The 15,182-nt window shown below is 34.6% G+C and overlaps 1 protein-coding gene across 1 annotated transcript; it reads right to left on the bottom strand.

The window, feature by feature from the left end:
- Nucleotides 1-5,659: 5,659 nt before the first annotated feature.
- LOC110908517 (long-chain-alcohol oxidase FAO1) lies at nt 5,660-13,258 on the bottom strand. The gene is made up of 4 exons (XM_022153475.1): nt 12,960-13,258; nt 12,611-12,883; nt 7,658-8,560; nt 5,660-6,654 (listed from the first exon to the last, which is right to left on the bottom strand). Exons 1-4 carry the CDS (start codon nt 13,197-13,199, stop codon nt 5,842-5,844), a joined length of 2,229 nt encoding a protein of 742 aa, XP_022009167.1. The 5' UTR covers nt 13,200-13,258; the 3' UTR covers nt 5,660-5,841.
- Between the last annotated feature and the right edge of the window lie 1,924 nt (nt 13,259-15,182).

Genomic DNA, 15,182 nt, shown 5'->3' with positions numbered 1-15,182 from the left:
ATGGAAAACACCAAAGTGGTACCAATGCAGTAAAGTACCGAAAAACCGGTACCAAACCGATACATTCGGTATGATATTCAGTATCTACTTTTCCTCAATTTCAGCATCGATATTTTCGGTATCGGTACCTGTATGGTACCAATCTCATCCCTAATGCATTTAACATGTTAAAAATTCAACTTAACATGTTAATTTTTTTTTCAGAGCTTTTACGTATACATATACGTAAAAACCTTTTTAATAAAAAAAACTTTAACAACTAAAAATATTAAAAAAATCTTAAAAAATAGTAAAAAAAGGTAATCTTTTTACATAAATGATTTTTTTATTGTAATAGCTTTTACACATCTTTATATGCAAAAGCTAAAAAAATTTAGCATTTTAAATTGTACTTTTTAAGATATATTTAACATGGTAAATACATTGTTCACCGGTTCTCAACTTTTTTAGCGTTTCCTATTAAACCTCATGCTATATTATATCTTATATATATATATATATATATATATATATATATATATATATATATATATATACAAATGAAAATAATGTGGGTGAATGTGGCACAATATTAGAGCCTCTCAATCCCACTTTTGGCTCCAAAATTTGGGTCATTTTTTTATCAATGAAGCCCCGAATACCCTAACTCGCTCCAACCATCAATTCGGATCCAATATAAACTCTATGCATCTTTTCCATTCCCCATTCACTGTTTATTGTTCACTCTGGAAACCCTAGCGCCTCCCTCACAGTTTCTTCAGATCCATATGTTGGAATAGTTTCACAATCACGAAACCCTAGCCCTCATCATCTTCCCTGTTTTGATTCAAATGAAAACCCTATATCGCTCATCCTCCTCTGCTGATTCTCTTATACATCGTCCATATACTCTCTATCCTCTAAAGGTATGGTCTGGTTCAGTTTAGGGTTTTTCTTTCTCGTGATAAGGTTTAAAGAGAAGAGCAGGTACGTGTTTTTTTCTCTTTTTATGTTTTTATGTCTCCTTTAAGGAGAAGAGCATTATTAATGTACAGGAAGGTAAAAAGATAAACATAGATGAAGAAGATACAATATTGATGATGATGATGATGGCTAGAGATGAACGATGGCTGCATGAATGTTCGATTGTTTGGTGTTTTATGTTGTAGTGATTGTGGGGTATAATGCAAATAAATGTTATTTCGTACCATAAGCTATAGAATTAACTTTTAAGCAACATTGTATTTTTACTGGTCTGGTGTCCTGGACTAATTAAGTTTTAAGCAAATTAGGGTTCTTTTTATTTTATATTCTTTGAGGTAATTGATCGTAACTTTCTTAATCTGTAGAATTTGAAAATGAGACCGAAGAGTTTGAACAAAATGCCTTCGGATTCGAGTGTGAAAGGTAATGAGTCAAATATGTGCAAATTTATTGTTCTTACTCTTTGCCGAATTCCACAGGTCTGGGCTTTGATGGTGATAGGTGGTTGTTGCCTGGTTGAACTGGAATGGACCACTGACTCAATATCGATATCGGGATGAATACATGCATATGGTTCGGTAATTGGTTTGCATTTTATATGAGTTCAGATTCTCCATCTACAACTGGTAAAACCCATAAAAGCGAATTGAACTCAACGCTATGTCTTTCTACAATTTTAACAGGATAATATGTCCAGCTTATGAAACAAGTGATGAACTGAAACTGGAAATGATTGTAACGCCTCACTTATTAATGTGTCCAGCTTATTAATGTACTGGAAATGAACTCAACGCTATGTCTTTCTATTTTTGGTTTTATTCTCTTTGTAATCCTACTTCATTTCCAGCTTTGTAATCCGAGAATTGATCATAATGAAATTCGTTCTTTATACTTATTTGTTATACATGCAATCAGTCATTTAAATACATGTTTTGATACTCTTTACACATGTAGATACTTATACATGCATTCACGATGCTCAAATTATGGTTGCATACATGTTACATACTTGAAAATGTGCTAAAAATGGAAGTTATGACTTGAAATAATAATAATATCAAAGTTCAGGGGCTAAAATGTAAACAATTCAAAATTTCTGGAAAAGGATAGCGCCGTGCTATGCGAGGCCTATCCCCTTTCCCCTTCGCGTGCCGCCAAGAGTGTCAATTCGCATAAGGTTGTTTCCTGCACACGTTGGCCAATTTTTCCACCTCCAAACTCACCCAATCACCTTTAATCTTCATTAAAACTCTAACCCTAACCAACAACTATATAAACAAGCTTCTATCACTCATTTTCACTTTCCAAACTCCTTTACAGTCTACACTCCTAAAACTCTCTCAAATCTGTTGTAATTGCAAGAACAAGGCATAATCTTCTAAGTTCTATAGTGAGTTCAAACTCACTTTTCTTCTTCTTTTCTCCATCTTTTCTTCCTCTAGAAAGCTTGGAACACCTCTAGGAGTGTTTCCACAAGTTTACCATGGTAAACTAAGGTGGAACATCACCATTTTGAGGTCCAAACATTCTGTTTGGAAGATTATATGGAAAACTTTTATGAACCTTACTTTGTCTTCATGAATCTCGTGCTCAACATCTTCCTAAACCCACCTATGGTTAAGGGACTTGTTGGAGCTTGATTCTTACAAGTTTAGACGTGCAAATACCCTCTAAAATCTCTATTTTGATAGGGTTTAAGACAACCTATAAGTGTTGAAATCATCTAAGTCTACCATAGCTTATATGGCAAGACTTGTGTTTGATGAAAGTGTGAACCTTGGAAGCCATGACTATCTTAACTTGTTCCACACCCCACTTGATGTTTTATCTTGCTATTCCAAGTAGTTTACTAGTCCTAAAGTAACACAACCTCGTCCAGCCTCCAACACTTGGTTCATTCCTTCCATGTTGAGACGACACACCCCGTCCAGCCTCCACTCAGAAACCCGATCAACGTCAAAGCTATGACTCGTAAGATCGATATCGACGATCGAATTCCACTTCGCAATTATTACCGAATCGCCAATAATCTCCTCAAACAGGTAATCGTTACTTCAAATTCATATTTCCGTATGCGTTTCGAAGCTATAGTTTGATTGATTTTGTGTATTAATTGAAACTTGACATGATTAGGTTTAGTAGTTTAGTTACTTTGGGTTTAGATGTTCGATAGGTTTTGTGAATTGTTGAGTGTTGATGATGATGCTATGGTTAGGCTTGTTTGTATCGAATGCAGAATCGGAATAAATGTCGTGAATTGTGTGCAGGAGAGTGAAAAGTTTGTAGCTAGTTGCTGTTCATGATTTGTGTGTAAGTTTAACAGTAGCTGGTTTCTTAGGTACATTTGCTGTTTCTGGTGATATTAGGTACGGTGTAGGGTTAATCATGGTAGTATTATGCAGCAGGTTCTTTTAGAGATCCCTAGTTTGTTATAAATGATTTTGATATTAGACGGCTTAAAACAAATGACATTCAACAAAACCCAGGGGATTTGTTTGTTTTGTAGTGTAAAACGTGGTTTAGTTACCGTTGCCTCGTATGAGCATCACATTGTCCTCTTAGTACAAGTTGGAGAAGACGGAACTATTCACAAGCATTGCCTTCAGATTTCAATCAAGGCTTTATATCGTTCTCTTACTCGTTAACAGCTGATTAAGCCTTTACAAGGAAGGCTTATAAAACATTTAAGGACACTTAAAGCTAGACAGTTTTTTTTTTACTTTGCGATAAGAATGCTATCCCTGTAGTCCTGTACATATATAGGAATACAGTTTTCTTGGCCTGCATATACAACACTTCTGCTTCCACTGCCCCTGTACAACCATTAAACTTAGATATGTGAATTTGTATGATAATATCAATGATCCAGCTTCTATTAGAACTTAGAAGCTACATAAATTAGACAAAAAACCCTGGTCTTAGTGTCTCATCAACCAGTTTTAGCGTTCTTCTCCAAAAGGGAAAAGTATGTATGCTGTAACCACATATGCTTGCATGGCTTGCCTTTATTTGATACTGAAATATATAAGTTGTTGTATGAAGGATTTGGTGTATTTTTAGATGCATCATTTGGAGTCTTCTTCATATGCATGCTCTTATATGTACATATACTTGCATCGCAAACAAAGAATTTTATGTTGTAATATGTAGGTTTTGATGATTTGCAGTCTATCCACATCCACTAATGATTAACTTCTGTGCATGCAAGAAAATAGGTATCGAGAGGAAAAGAATATCATAGATTTGTATGTTATTCTTCTAAGATATTCAAGGTAATGATAGAGTCGTGATGGTTTTAGGTTTAAAAAGAATTTTCATTTCAGGCCCTGTATTTGTGAAATTTCAAAGAAAAACCCTCATCAAACGGTTGTTTCTAACTCAGTTAGGCATTTGGATGAAAATGGAAAAAACTTACAAACGTGGGGGGCTATTTGGTACAAAAAAGTCATTTTGGACAAAAATGGCAAACATGCCCAAACCTCAGGGACGATTTTGACAATTAACTCTTTAATAAATAAATTGGTTATTATCCACATGGCTTCACAAGATATAAAGGAAACATCATTTACGCAGAATTAATTGCACAAACAATTTGTTTCGAAATCGTCTATGAAGTCAGTATGTTGGTTACCATATAATTACTTATACCTAGAATTAATTTGACACCTTCGGATAAAAAGATCTCTTTCGCATTTCAAATGAGCCAATTTCATTAGCTATATGTTTCGCGATGTCAATCAACAAAAACTAAGGATAATCACTATCTAGGGTTGGTTTGTACTTGAAACAACCCGTTTTCACTCAGGGTCATTATACGTCGCTTTATCAAGAGTAAAAACCAGAGTCATTTATTTCAATTCAGTGTATTTTAATATTTACATTAGTAATTGAACATTTCTTTCATTAAAAACATTATGTCAACAGTGTTAAATAATATATTTTATTGTGAGGTTTACCCGTATGACATACGGGAACTTAAACTAGTTTAAATACCAATCAAGAAAAGTAGTTTTTTCTTTCAAACACATAATGTTATATTTTCTCAATGTCTTAAAGTCGTATAAGATGCTTGTGTCTTAACCAAGTTTGTCAAGGTCTTAAAGTCGTATAAGATGCTTGCGTCTTAACCAAGTAAGATTTGATTATTTTTAGAGTAAACTGCCATTTTGGTCTCTGTGGTTTGATCAATTTTGCCACTTTAGTCCAAAACTCAAACTTTTTACATCTGGGTCCCTGTGGTTTCAGTTTTATTGTCATTTTGGTCCAAAAATGAAATCAGGTCATATTTGTCTTATAAAATCCTGTTATTTTGTCATTTTCCGCAAGGCCAAAATGATCATTTCTTTTTTATAAATGAATACCATATTTTATAAGACAAATATGACCTGATTTGCCCCTGAGGAAAATGACAAAATTGCAGAATTTTATAAGACAAGTATGACCTGATTTTATTTTTGGACCAAAATGGCAATAAAACTGAAACCACAGGGACCCAGATGCAAAAGGTTTGAGTTTTGGACTAAAGTGGCAAAAGTAACCAAACCTCAGGGACCAAAATGACAGTTTACTCTTATTTTATATGTAGCAAATCATGTTAGGTCTAATTCTCCTTTAGAAGATTCAAAATATATTTTGTTTAAAACCAAGTAACTTTTATAGAATATAATTTTTCTCAATATTTATTTGAACAATATCGTGACACATAATATATTGTTTTGATCTTTTATTTTTGTTGCAACTTTATATACAGTCACAAACAATTATACACATTATATGCAAACCCGATCTAAACATTAGAATATCAACTCGCAAGACTTCAAGGGTAAATTCAATCATACCCTATTTACTCCAACAACATACAATCATACCTTTAAAACATCAAAATGTGTCAGCAATTCTTTGTGCAAGACAATAAGCAGTCGACTGTATCGTAATCATGGGATTAACACCAACCGCGGATGGTAACACACTAGCATCACAAACATAAAGCCCTTCTGCTTCCCAACTCTCACCATTCTCATCAACTGCCCCTTCCTTCTCACTTTCTCCCATCCTACAACTCCCCATTTGATGAGCAGAACAATAAATACTCCAATCTTTCACCATCGAAAGCGGCCCATCTCTAGCGTCCACCGTCTCCAAAAACTCCTCAACATCTTCATCACTACTTCCATTACATTTAAACCTCCGTCCGTCAGAGCTTTGGGTTCCCACTTCCCTCGCTCCTGCCGCGATCAAAACTCTAATAGCCTGTTTCAACCCTTTTTTAAGATTTTCTATGTCTGATTTATGAAAATTGTAGTTTATTCTTCCTGCTGATTTTACTTCACCGGATCCATAATCTTTAACTAATGAGAACACGTGAGCTGTTCTTGAGTATCTCAACATTCTTTCTTTCATATCTTTACCGGAAACCCATGGACATAACGCGGCGAAAGTCCCTGGCCCGAGGGCTGGGACTTCCAAGATGTAGCTATGATCATCAGGTTTATGGACATATGTTAGAATGCCACCTTCGTAGCTTTTACCGGATAGATTTGAATCATTACTTTCGGGGAAGTATCCCCATGCCATTAGAACAGGATGAAGACGAAGGTGTTTGCCGATATTAGGGTTTTTCAACCCGCTAGATATCAGTAATGGTGGTGTTAAGAGTGACCCACATGCAGAGATTGTTACTTTTGCCTCAACCTGTGATAAATTTGTGAAGTTTAGCATTTAACAATCAAATCAATAATGCAATACTTCTATATGTATAGATGTTTTTACAATGGTAATGCTATACACACACGAATTAGGCCATGTGTAGTGATAAAGCCCCTTGTGGGGCGTTATGTGACACGTGTCGTGCCACGTCATACGGGGGCTTTATGGGGCGTTATATCACTAGAGCCCGTAGTCATAAAGTCCCTACCCATCATTACCTATTTAATAATTTTCAATATTATTAATTAATTATAAAAACAATAACTTTTTTTTGATTGGTCCAAGGTTTCAAACCTCCCTCCACAACGCCGCGATATCCATAGCGCTCCCCCACTTTTTTTGCCTCATAACGCCGCCCGTAGTGGTGTTCGGGGCGTTATGAGAGAAAATGGCGCCATATGAAGCCCCACTACGCATTACCTTAGTGATATGGGCCATATTCAATCAAACACATCATATGTTGTATGATTTGGCAAACACCACTTTATACACGGGCCCTTATATGACCACACATATGACATCATATGGCCGGTATGATATGTCAATGATGTCTGAATAATATGTTATTTAGATTAGAGTTAAATGTCATTTTAGTCCCTATGATTTGGGTCATTTTGTCAGTTTAGTCCAAAGATTTCATTTTCCAACTGTGAGTCCAAAAAGGTTTCATAGTTGCCATTTTAGTCCACTGGGTTAACTTCATCCATTATTTCTGTTAACGAGAAGGGCAATTCGGACATTTTATATGATCGAATTGCCCTTCTAGTAAACAAAATTACATATAAAATGACCGAATTGCCCTTCTAGTTAACTATAATAAATTGATGAAGTTAACCCAGTGGACTAAAATGGCAACGGTGAAACATTTTTGGACCTAAAGGCGAAAAATGAAACCTTTGCACTAGACTGGCAAAATGACCCAAATAATAGGAAATAAAATGGCATTTAACTCTTTAGATTAATAAGATAATAATAACCCTTTACTAACCTGCAATCTTTTAGAGATTTTCTGGTTCATAAGCTGTGAAACCACTCCTGTACATCTCTTTCCTCTTCTCTTTCCTTCACCACTCTCAGTAAACAAAAGTTTCTCAGCTTTACATCCAGTTATAATCACAGCTCCATGATCCACAGCATCCACCAACCACGTCGAATCCGTCCCCTTCTTATCCCCCGTTGGACATCCAAAACAACACGAACCGCAATAATGATCTTTCGACGCATTCTGCGGCACATCCTCCACCTTCAATCCAAGACTCTCACACCCTTTTCGCAACACTTGATTCTGAAACCCTATTTTCACACACTTGTCAGTGACACCAATTCTTTCACACACTATATCCATTGCAGAAGCATACTCATAAGTTCCATACAACTTCATGTTATGTTCTTCAGCCCATTCTGTTAAAACCGACGTTGGCGTCTTAATGCAAGCCGACCAGTTAACCGCTGAGCCACCGCCAACAGTAGAGCCGGCTTGGATCATGAGTTTTCCATCAAGTGTTGGAAGTATGCCACCAGATTCATACATTTGATCTAAAGAAGGACCCTCGAGGCTAGAATAATCTTTTGGAGTAAAATAGTTTCCTTTCTCCAGGAGCACAACTTTCTTGCCCGATTTCGCGAGTACTGCGGCTGCAACGCCCCCACCACAGCCCGAGCCGATGATTACTACGTCGCAGGTTATCTTGCAGATGTTTTCTTTGAGGTTTTCTGTTACGTGCAGGCCTTTTTGCATGAGGGAGTTGACTAGTGTGTGATCGGTTTCGTTGATGATTTCCACCATGTTTTTTTGTAATGGTCGATTGTTTTGTTGGTTTGGGTGTTGTTTGGTTGTGGCTACGTTGTAGCCGATGGCTTCCCATGTTGGATTTTTTGATTTTTCATTAACCTGTAGGAAAATTTCAAGAATATCTTATATATATATGGCAGTCTGAGAATGAAGTAAATGCTATAAAACTACATCCAATGGAGAGTACAAGTGTTTATTATGATGGGAATTCCGAATTCGGGTTTTTGTTTTTTAGTTTTTTTTAATGGAAAATGTTATTTACTCTACCAAATAAATCCTGCTGCCCCTCACATATATATTTTTGAAACAAAAGATAGATTTGTTGTAACTTTATTCTAAAACTCAACTTTTTGAATCTAGGTCTTTGTGGTTTCAATTTTGTTGTCATTTTCACTTAAAGGCAAAGTTTTGTTAAGTTTTTCAGTTAACATCCAGTTTTTTTGTTTTTTCCTCTATTTTAATGAAGGGGCAAAATGGTCAGATTTTTTAATTTGTTATAATAAAACGTTAAAAGACCATTTGCCCTTCGTTAAAAGAGAGGAAAAAGACAAAAAAAATGTGGTAACTGAAAAATCTGACCGTATGTTTTGATTTTGGATGAAAATGACAATAAAATTGAAAATAGGGATCCAGATTCAAAAGGTTTGGGTTTTAAGCTAAAATAGTAAAAGTGACCAAATCTGAGGTACCATTTTTGACAGTTTGCTGTTTTCTATATTATATGTATTTTTTAATAGCTCGAAACCAACTCGATAATATTATTTAGCTCTCTCTAAAATAAAATAAAATAAAAAATCTTATGTTTTGGGCCTAAAAGTGCAAGAATTTATAATTGTTAGGTGTAATTTTTGCTAAAAATCTTGAAAAGTGTGAATACGTAACATCAAATAAATTTTGTTGGCAAATTTCATTCGTAAGTGACAACAAAGCGTGATTTTTTCTTATTCTAGACACGTTAACTTTTGCTGGGTAATTTGGCGGGTCATGAATGATATTTTCAACAACAAAAGATGGTCGATTCAAATGATCATAGAAGAAATCAAGTCGTGTGAGTAAAAAATAGGTCATCTTTAGCAAACTTGGTGGGGAAAGTGGTGTTCTTTTACCATGTAATTTTCTTTCGTTGATGTCCTCCTGGTGTTTTATGGCTGCCTAGCAACTTGCTGGGTTAGTCTTTAATATATTCCTCTCATGGGTTTATAGCCTAGTGTCATTTTGTGGGTGAGATAAAATTTTAGGACCAATAGGTTCTAGGATAAAGGGTTTTGTCATATTTATTAGGTTTTGGTGTATAAGCAATTAAGCATTATACCTAATGGAGATGAATATGATCGGGTAGTTCCGCTGATAGCACGATGATAGTCCAGCGATTCGTTAACTATTTAAATTGGCCATTCAAAAAAAATCTTTAATATATTCCAGCCTTTCAAGAAAATATTAACCACTTGAAAAAAGTGAAGTCAACCGACCAATAAATGAAAAAGGAAGAAGTCACGATAAAGTAATAAAACAAGGTCCTAAAAATATAGAAATTGTTTTTATTCAAAAAGTAGATGACTAAAAAGCATTTCTTATTTTAACACCTATAGTAAAAACAATATTTTAAAATCGTGTAAAGTATACTTTTTTCCATCCGGATAATCCTAATGGCAAAAGACACTTACTTCCATGAATACAAACAACATTGGTGACTTAACCCATCGTCATTTCAGAGGAAACTCATCGCCTAAGATGGGCGGACCTATATATAGCGGGTCGGGGTTCTCGAACCCTAATATTTTTTTAAAAATTTAGTAAATTTGTTATATTAAATTTTATAAGGACCTCATAAATACAATTAGGTGGATACCATAAAAAAAGGAAAGTTGGTGTAGTGGTAAACCCCTTCTTTACCAACAAGAGGTCATGGGTGTAATACTTGTACAACATGTTTTTTCTTTTTTTCTTTTAAATCTAATTCAAACATCGCTCTGACCCGACCCGAACGGGGACCGACCCGAAAATTTTAACGTTTTGTTATGAAAATTTTGAACACCGAAAAAATTGGACCCCATTGGAAGAAAATTTTTGGGTCCGCCACTGCGCCTAAAGACCTACTATGGTAAAACACATGACTTAACCTATAGCAATTCGGCTCCAAGCGAGACTCGAGCCCGTAGTCTCCACTTTAGAAAGCTATGGGGCTGCCAATGTACCAGAAGGTCATCGACAGTAACCGTTTTTTAAAATCTAATTCAAACATCGCTCTGACCCGACCCGAACGGGGACCGACCCGAAAATTTTAACGTTTTGTTATGAAAATTTTGAACACCGAAAAAATTGGACCCCATTGGAAGAAAATTTTTGGGTCCGCCACTGCGCCTAAAGACCTACTATGGTAAAACACATGACTTAACCTATAGCAATTCGGCTCCAAGCGAGACTCGAGCCCGTAGTCTCCACTTTAGAAAGCTATGGGGCTGCCAATGTACCAGAAGGTCATTGACAGTAACCGTTTTTTATTATCATATGTTACAAATTCATTATTAAAATTATTAAAATGTTACATTAAAAAAAGTATGTCACATAAGCCTAAAATATTTAGGCAAAAGATCAAATACAAATAATCTTAACATACGAAACATACAAATTAAAGGAAAACTCAAAAAGAGAAGGTGACATTTTTGTAATTACCACCAACTATCAAAGTTACTATACAAATGTGAACTCAACCAAAAATACCAAAAAAACATAAAAAAAATTTTAATATTTTTTTATTAAAAAATCGCTACATTTCGTTAGCAAAAAAAAAAAAATTTTTTTTGCTGCTACTAAAAGTAGCGATTTTTTTAATAAAAAATGTTAAAAAAATAAAATAAAATAAAATAATTTGTGTGTGTTTTTTTTTTATTTTTTTAGATTTTTTGGGGGTTTAGTTTTTAGCATTTTAGCTTGGGTTTGGGGGGGGGCTAGGTTTTTTTTTTTAGGATTTTGGGGGTGGGGGGTTTAGGTTTCTTTTTTTGGGGGGGGGGGGAGGGTTAGGTTTATTTTAGGTATATTTGTAGAGTAAAAATAGTTATTGATAATTACAAAAATGCCACCTTATCTTTTTGAGTTTTCCTTCAATTTATATGTTTAGTATGTTAAGATTATTTGTACAAGAAATTTACCCAAATATTTAATGCATAGAAGAAAATCAACCATTTTGACACACCGCTATTATTAATTGGGCCGATTCTAGAGTCTAGACTCCCAATACATGTTTTTTTTTTTTTTTTTTTTTTTTTTTTTTTTTTGTGAACGGCAAATTCCCAATACATGTTAACGACTACAACTAGGACAACGAAAGAGGTTGAACTACCTAATCGAAAATTGTCATGTTGTATAATTCATAGTGGGTATGGACCAAATAATACTCCAAAGCCGATTGTACTATCAAATCAAAGCTGATTTGGTCGATTAGATGTTTGTACGGTTCTTTTTTCACAATTTATCAGTTTAACGGTTCGGCTAATAGTCTATGACTTAAAACTAGTCGGGTAAACTAACATGTAGTTTAAGTTTTATATTTTTTAATTTGCTGATGTGTAGTTATGTATATGTATCATATTAGTAAACCATCGTTGTTAACTTGTTATTATAAAAATGGTTTATTAACAATTTTAAATTGCCAAAATCGTCCTTAAGATTTGGGCAAGGTTGCCATTTGCATCCAAAACAATTTTTTTGTACCATATAGTTCTTCATTTTCGGGATTTTTTGCTATTTCATCCAAACATGTGACTTTTTTGCTAAAATCGTACTGAGATTTGAGATTTTCTCCTATTTTATCCAAATGTTTGATAGAAAGAAGAAATCAAATTAGACGTTGGAATAAAAATGGCAAAAAATCCTAAAAGTGAAGAACTACAAAAAAATTGTTTTGTATGTAAATGAAAAATATTCTCAAACCTCATGAAGGATTTTGGTAATTTACCAAAAAATAGCTGGTAAAACCATCAAACCAAACATGTTGTGACTGGTTATACGATCTAGCACCTAAACCAACTCGGCTAGTCTGGTTTGTCTTTTTCCAAAACCGTAGTTAACAACATAATCGTTAATTTCTAATAAAATCGCCTGTCAAGTGTCAACACCCCGACACGAAAGAAAGAACGGATATGAATTCACCTGCGAAAAGAAGGCCAAAAGACAAAGACTCTTGATGAACACGAATCCAAGCCGAACAGGCGTGAGAAAGTGATGTTTAAACCATTTCTGCACAATCTTCTCTCTTCTCTCCAAACTAATCTCCGAAAACTTGTTTATGTATGGCCATTTATCAGAAAAACAAAGAGACCCACCAATCAAAAGGGTACCAACCCTGCTTGAACAAAGTTTCAACACCAATCTAACCACCATAATTGCTTCCAAGAATGCCCTTTTCACCAGAAGCCGAGCCACCTGTTCGATCAATTTGACTTTAGTAAACAAAAAAAGGGTATCAATCAAACTAATTAATTGTTGTTGTTGTTGTTACCTTGTTTGGAATGGGGTATTGGGAAGCAGAAAGAGTGGAGAATAGTTTGATTGATTCATCATCACTTTTGTTGTTGTCATGATTGTGAGTTAGAGAATTTGGAGAGAGTGATGGCAAGATCACCTCACAGATGCTGGTCAAAGACTCCATTTCTGATGAACATAAGCTTATAGTTTTGAAATCTTCATCTCTGTCACCTTGTAACAGAGGGTGGCACTCTGTTTCTCTCTCTTCATACATTTGTGTGTGTGTGTGTGGAGTTAAGAGTTTGTACCTTTGAATTGGACGTCTTCATGTGTAGACAGAGATTTATAGATGGAGCGAATAATGTGTTGATAGTGATCGTTTTTACTTAGTAACTATTGGACAAATCTTTTAAACTCCGTGGGTTGATGAATTAGAATACCCGAAGATTTGACAACCCTAAAAGAATAAATACTGTTAACTATGTCGGTCCTAAAAAGAGTTGAATACATCATAGAATTGATTAAATGACTATCGACCAAACATATTTATTTTAGACAATATAGTCCAGTGGCGGAACTAGAAGAAATATCCAGGGGTGTCCTATTTTTTTAATGTACATTTATATAACAAAATTTTTTTTGCCTACATTACGGGGCATGACCGATTCTGAAAATTCAAGTGCCCTGGACGAGCTGAAAAAAGATCCTTAGGTCTTTCCGAACAAAAAATAGTATATGATATATATGTGATATAAAGTGATGCCTATCAAATGAAATTAAGAAAATCTTAAATGTTTTAGAATTATATACTATATAAATTTGCAATAACTTGTTGCAATGGAATTTGTACATTTTACATAAACTCTTTTTTAGCAAATATGAAGTATATTTTTAACTAAAAATGGGTTTTAAGAAAACATTCTATTTTTGACGTCTTCGTTTTGTTATCTTTGCGGTTTTGTTATGTTTAACCTTTAGGTTTCTCTTTATTAACGTCTTGTTTTTTTTTTCAAGTATCGTAATGAACATAACATGATACCTTAATGTTTTTTTTTTGCGAGTACAGTAACGAACATAATAGGATACCGATGAAACTCCTTGTGCATCCCCGCCGCAACGCACAGGTTGTTATATCTAGTTACAATCAAAACTAATAAAGTAAAAAAAAAAAAGAACTTCAAATGAAATAGAAAAATATTTGGAATTACGATAATCATTAATAAAGCACTAAGAAAACTTAAAAAATAACATCTTAACTTTTTCTAAAATATACCTACATTTTGAAAGAAAATTTTACTAAAATCGAAAAGAGCAAGTATATAAGTACTGAAAAGTTCAAAAAATAATATAAACAATTCAAAACAGAAAAAGTTGAATAAATAAAATATTAATTTTTATATACCTATCATCATCATCTTCTTCTTCTTCCTTGTTCTCACCTACCTGCAACTTTTTTCAATCTTCACCATCTCTTTTACTAGTTTTAAAAGATACGTAATTCCACCTATCATCTAAGGGTATCCTTATACTTGCTCAAAATCGATACATAAAACGGAGAAAAAAAATTACACTTCGTCAAGAAAGTTGAGGGGCATCCCGGGCAACCCCTGGGGATACTCTAGATCCGCCCCTAATATAGCCGATGATAAAGGAATAAGATTCGCTAGTCTTCAATATTTTCTTTTATTTTAACCTTCAAAACCTCACAATCCAAATTTGTTTTTGATCTTTGTCATGCCGCAACACCAAAAATTACTCGCCACCATGAAATTACCTAGACCGCACGTTGTTCCGAATCCGCCACATACCACTAGATTCCACCACAGTCGTGTACCACCATCGCACCACACAACCACCATATAAAAGTTAGTTGATCACTCGTTATATTTCGTCGATGCACCATTGTATGAGTTTAGACGGCGCGTTCGAAGTTTTCGATTAGATTTTGATTCACGATCCAGCTACCATCATTCTTGTCTTCTGTCATCGTGACCCACCGCCATCGATTGTTGCTACTTTGACCCATCTAATTAAGACATACGACCACGCTACTCCTGTCATACCCTAACCGATGGCGGAAACATCAGAGTGAGACGAAAACGAGATTGCAAGAGACTTCATAACACTATTTTATTACAAGTATTTAATAAATAATATTTCATTTCATTTCTAAAATCAAATACATCGTTTGGAAATAAAGTACAACAACATAAGCTCTAAGTTAAAAATGGGTTTCTAGTTCAGCCTACTAGATTTC

The sequence above is a fragment of the Helianthus annuus genome, chromosome 14, assembly GCF_002127325.2.
Source record: "Helianthus annuus cultivar XRQ/B chromosome 14, HanXRQr2.0-SUNRISE, whole genome shotgun sequence".
Classification (NCBI taxonomy): domain Eukaryota; kingdom Viridiplantae; phylum Streptophyta; class Magnoliopsida; order Asterales; family Asteraceae; genus Helianthus; species Helianthus annuus.
This window is presented reverse-complemented; position numbering and strand designations above follow the sequence as displayed.

Coding starts and splice junctions, on each gene's coding strand:
- LOC110908517 (XM_022153475.1), bottom strand. CDS start 13,199: ATGTATGAAGAGAGAGAAACAGAGTGCCACCCTCTGTTACAAGGTGAC. Junction 8,561..12,610: donor TTTTGGCCTTCTTTTCGCAG/GTGAATTCATAT, acceptor ATTTTCCTACAG/GTTAATGAAAAATCAAAAAA. Junction 6,655..7,657: donor AAATCTCTAAAAGATTGCAG/GTTAGTAAAGGG, acceptor AATTTATCACAG/GTTGAGGCAAAAGTAACAAT.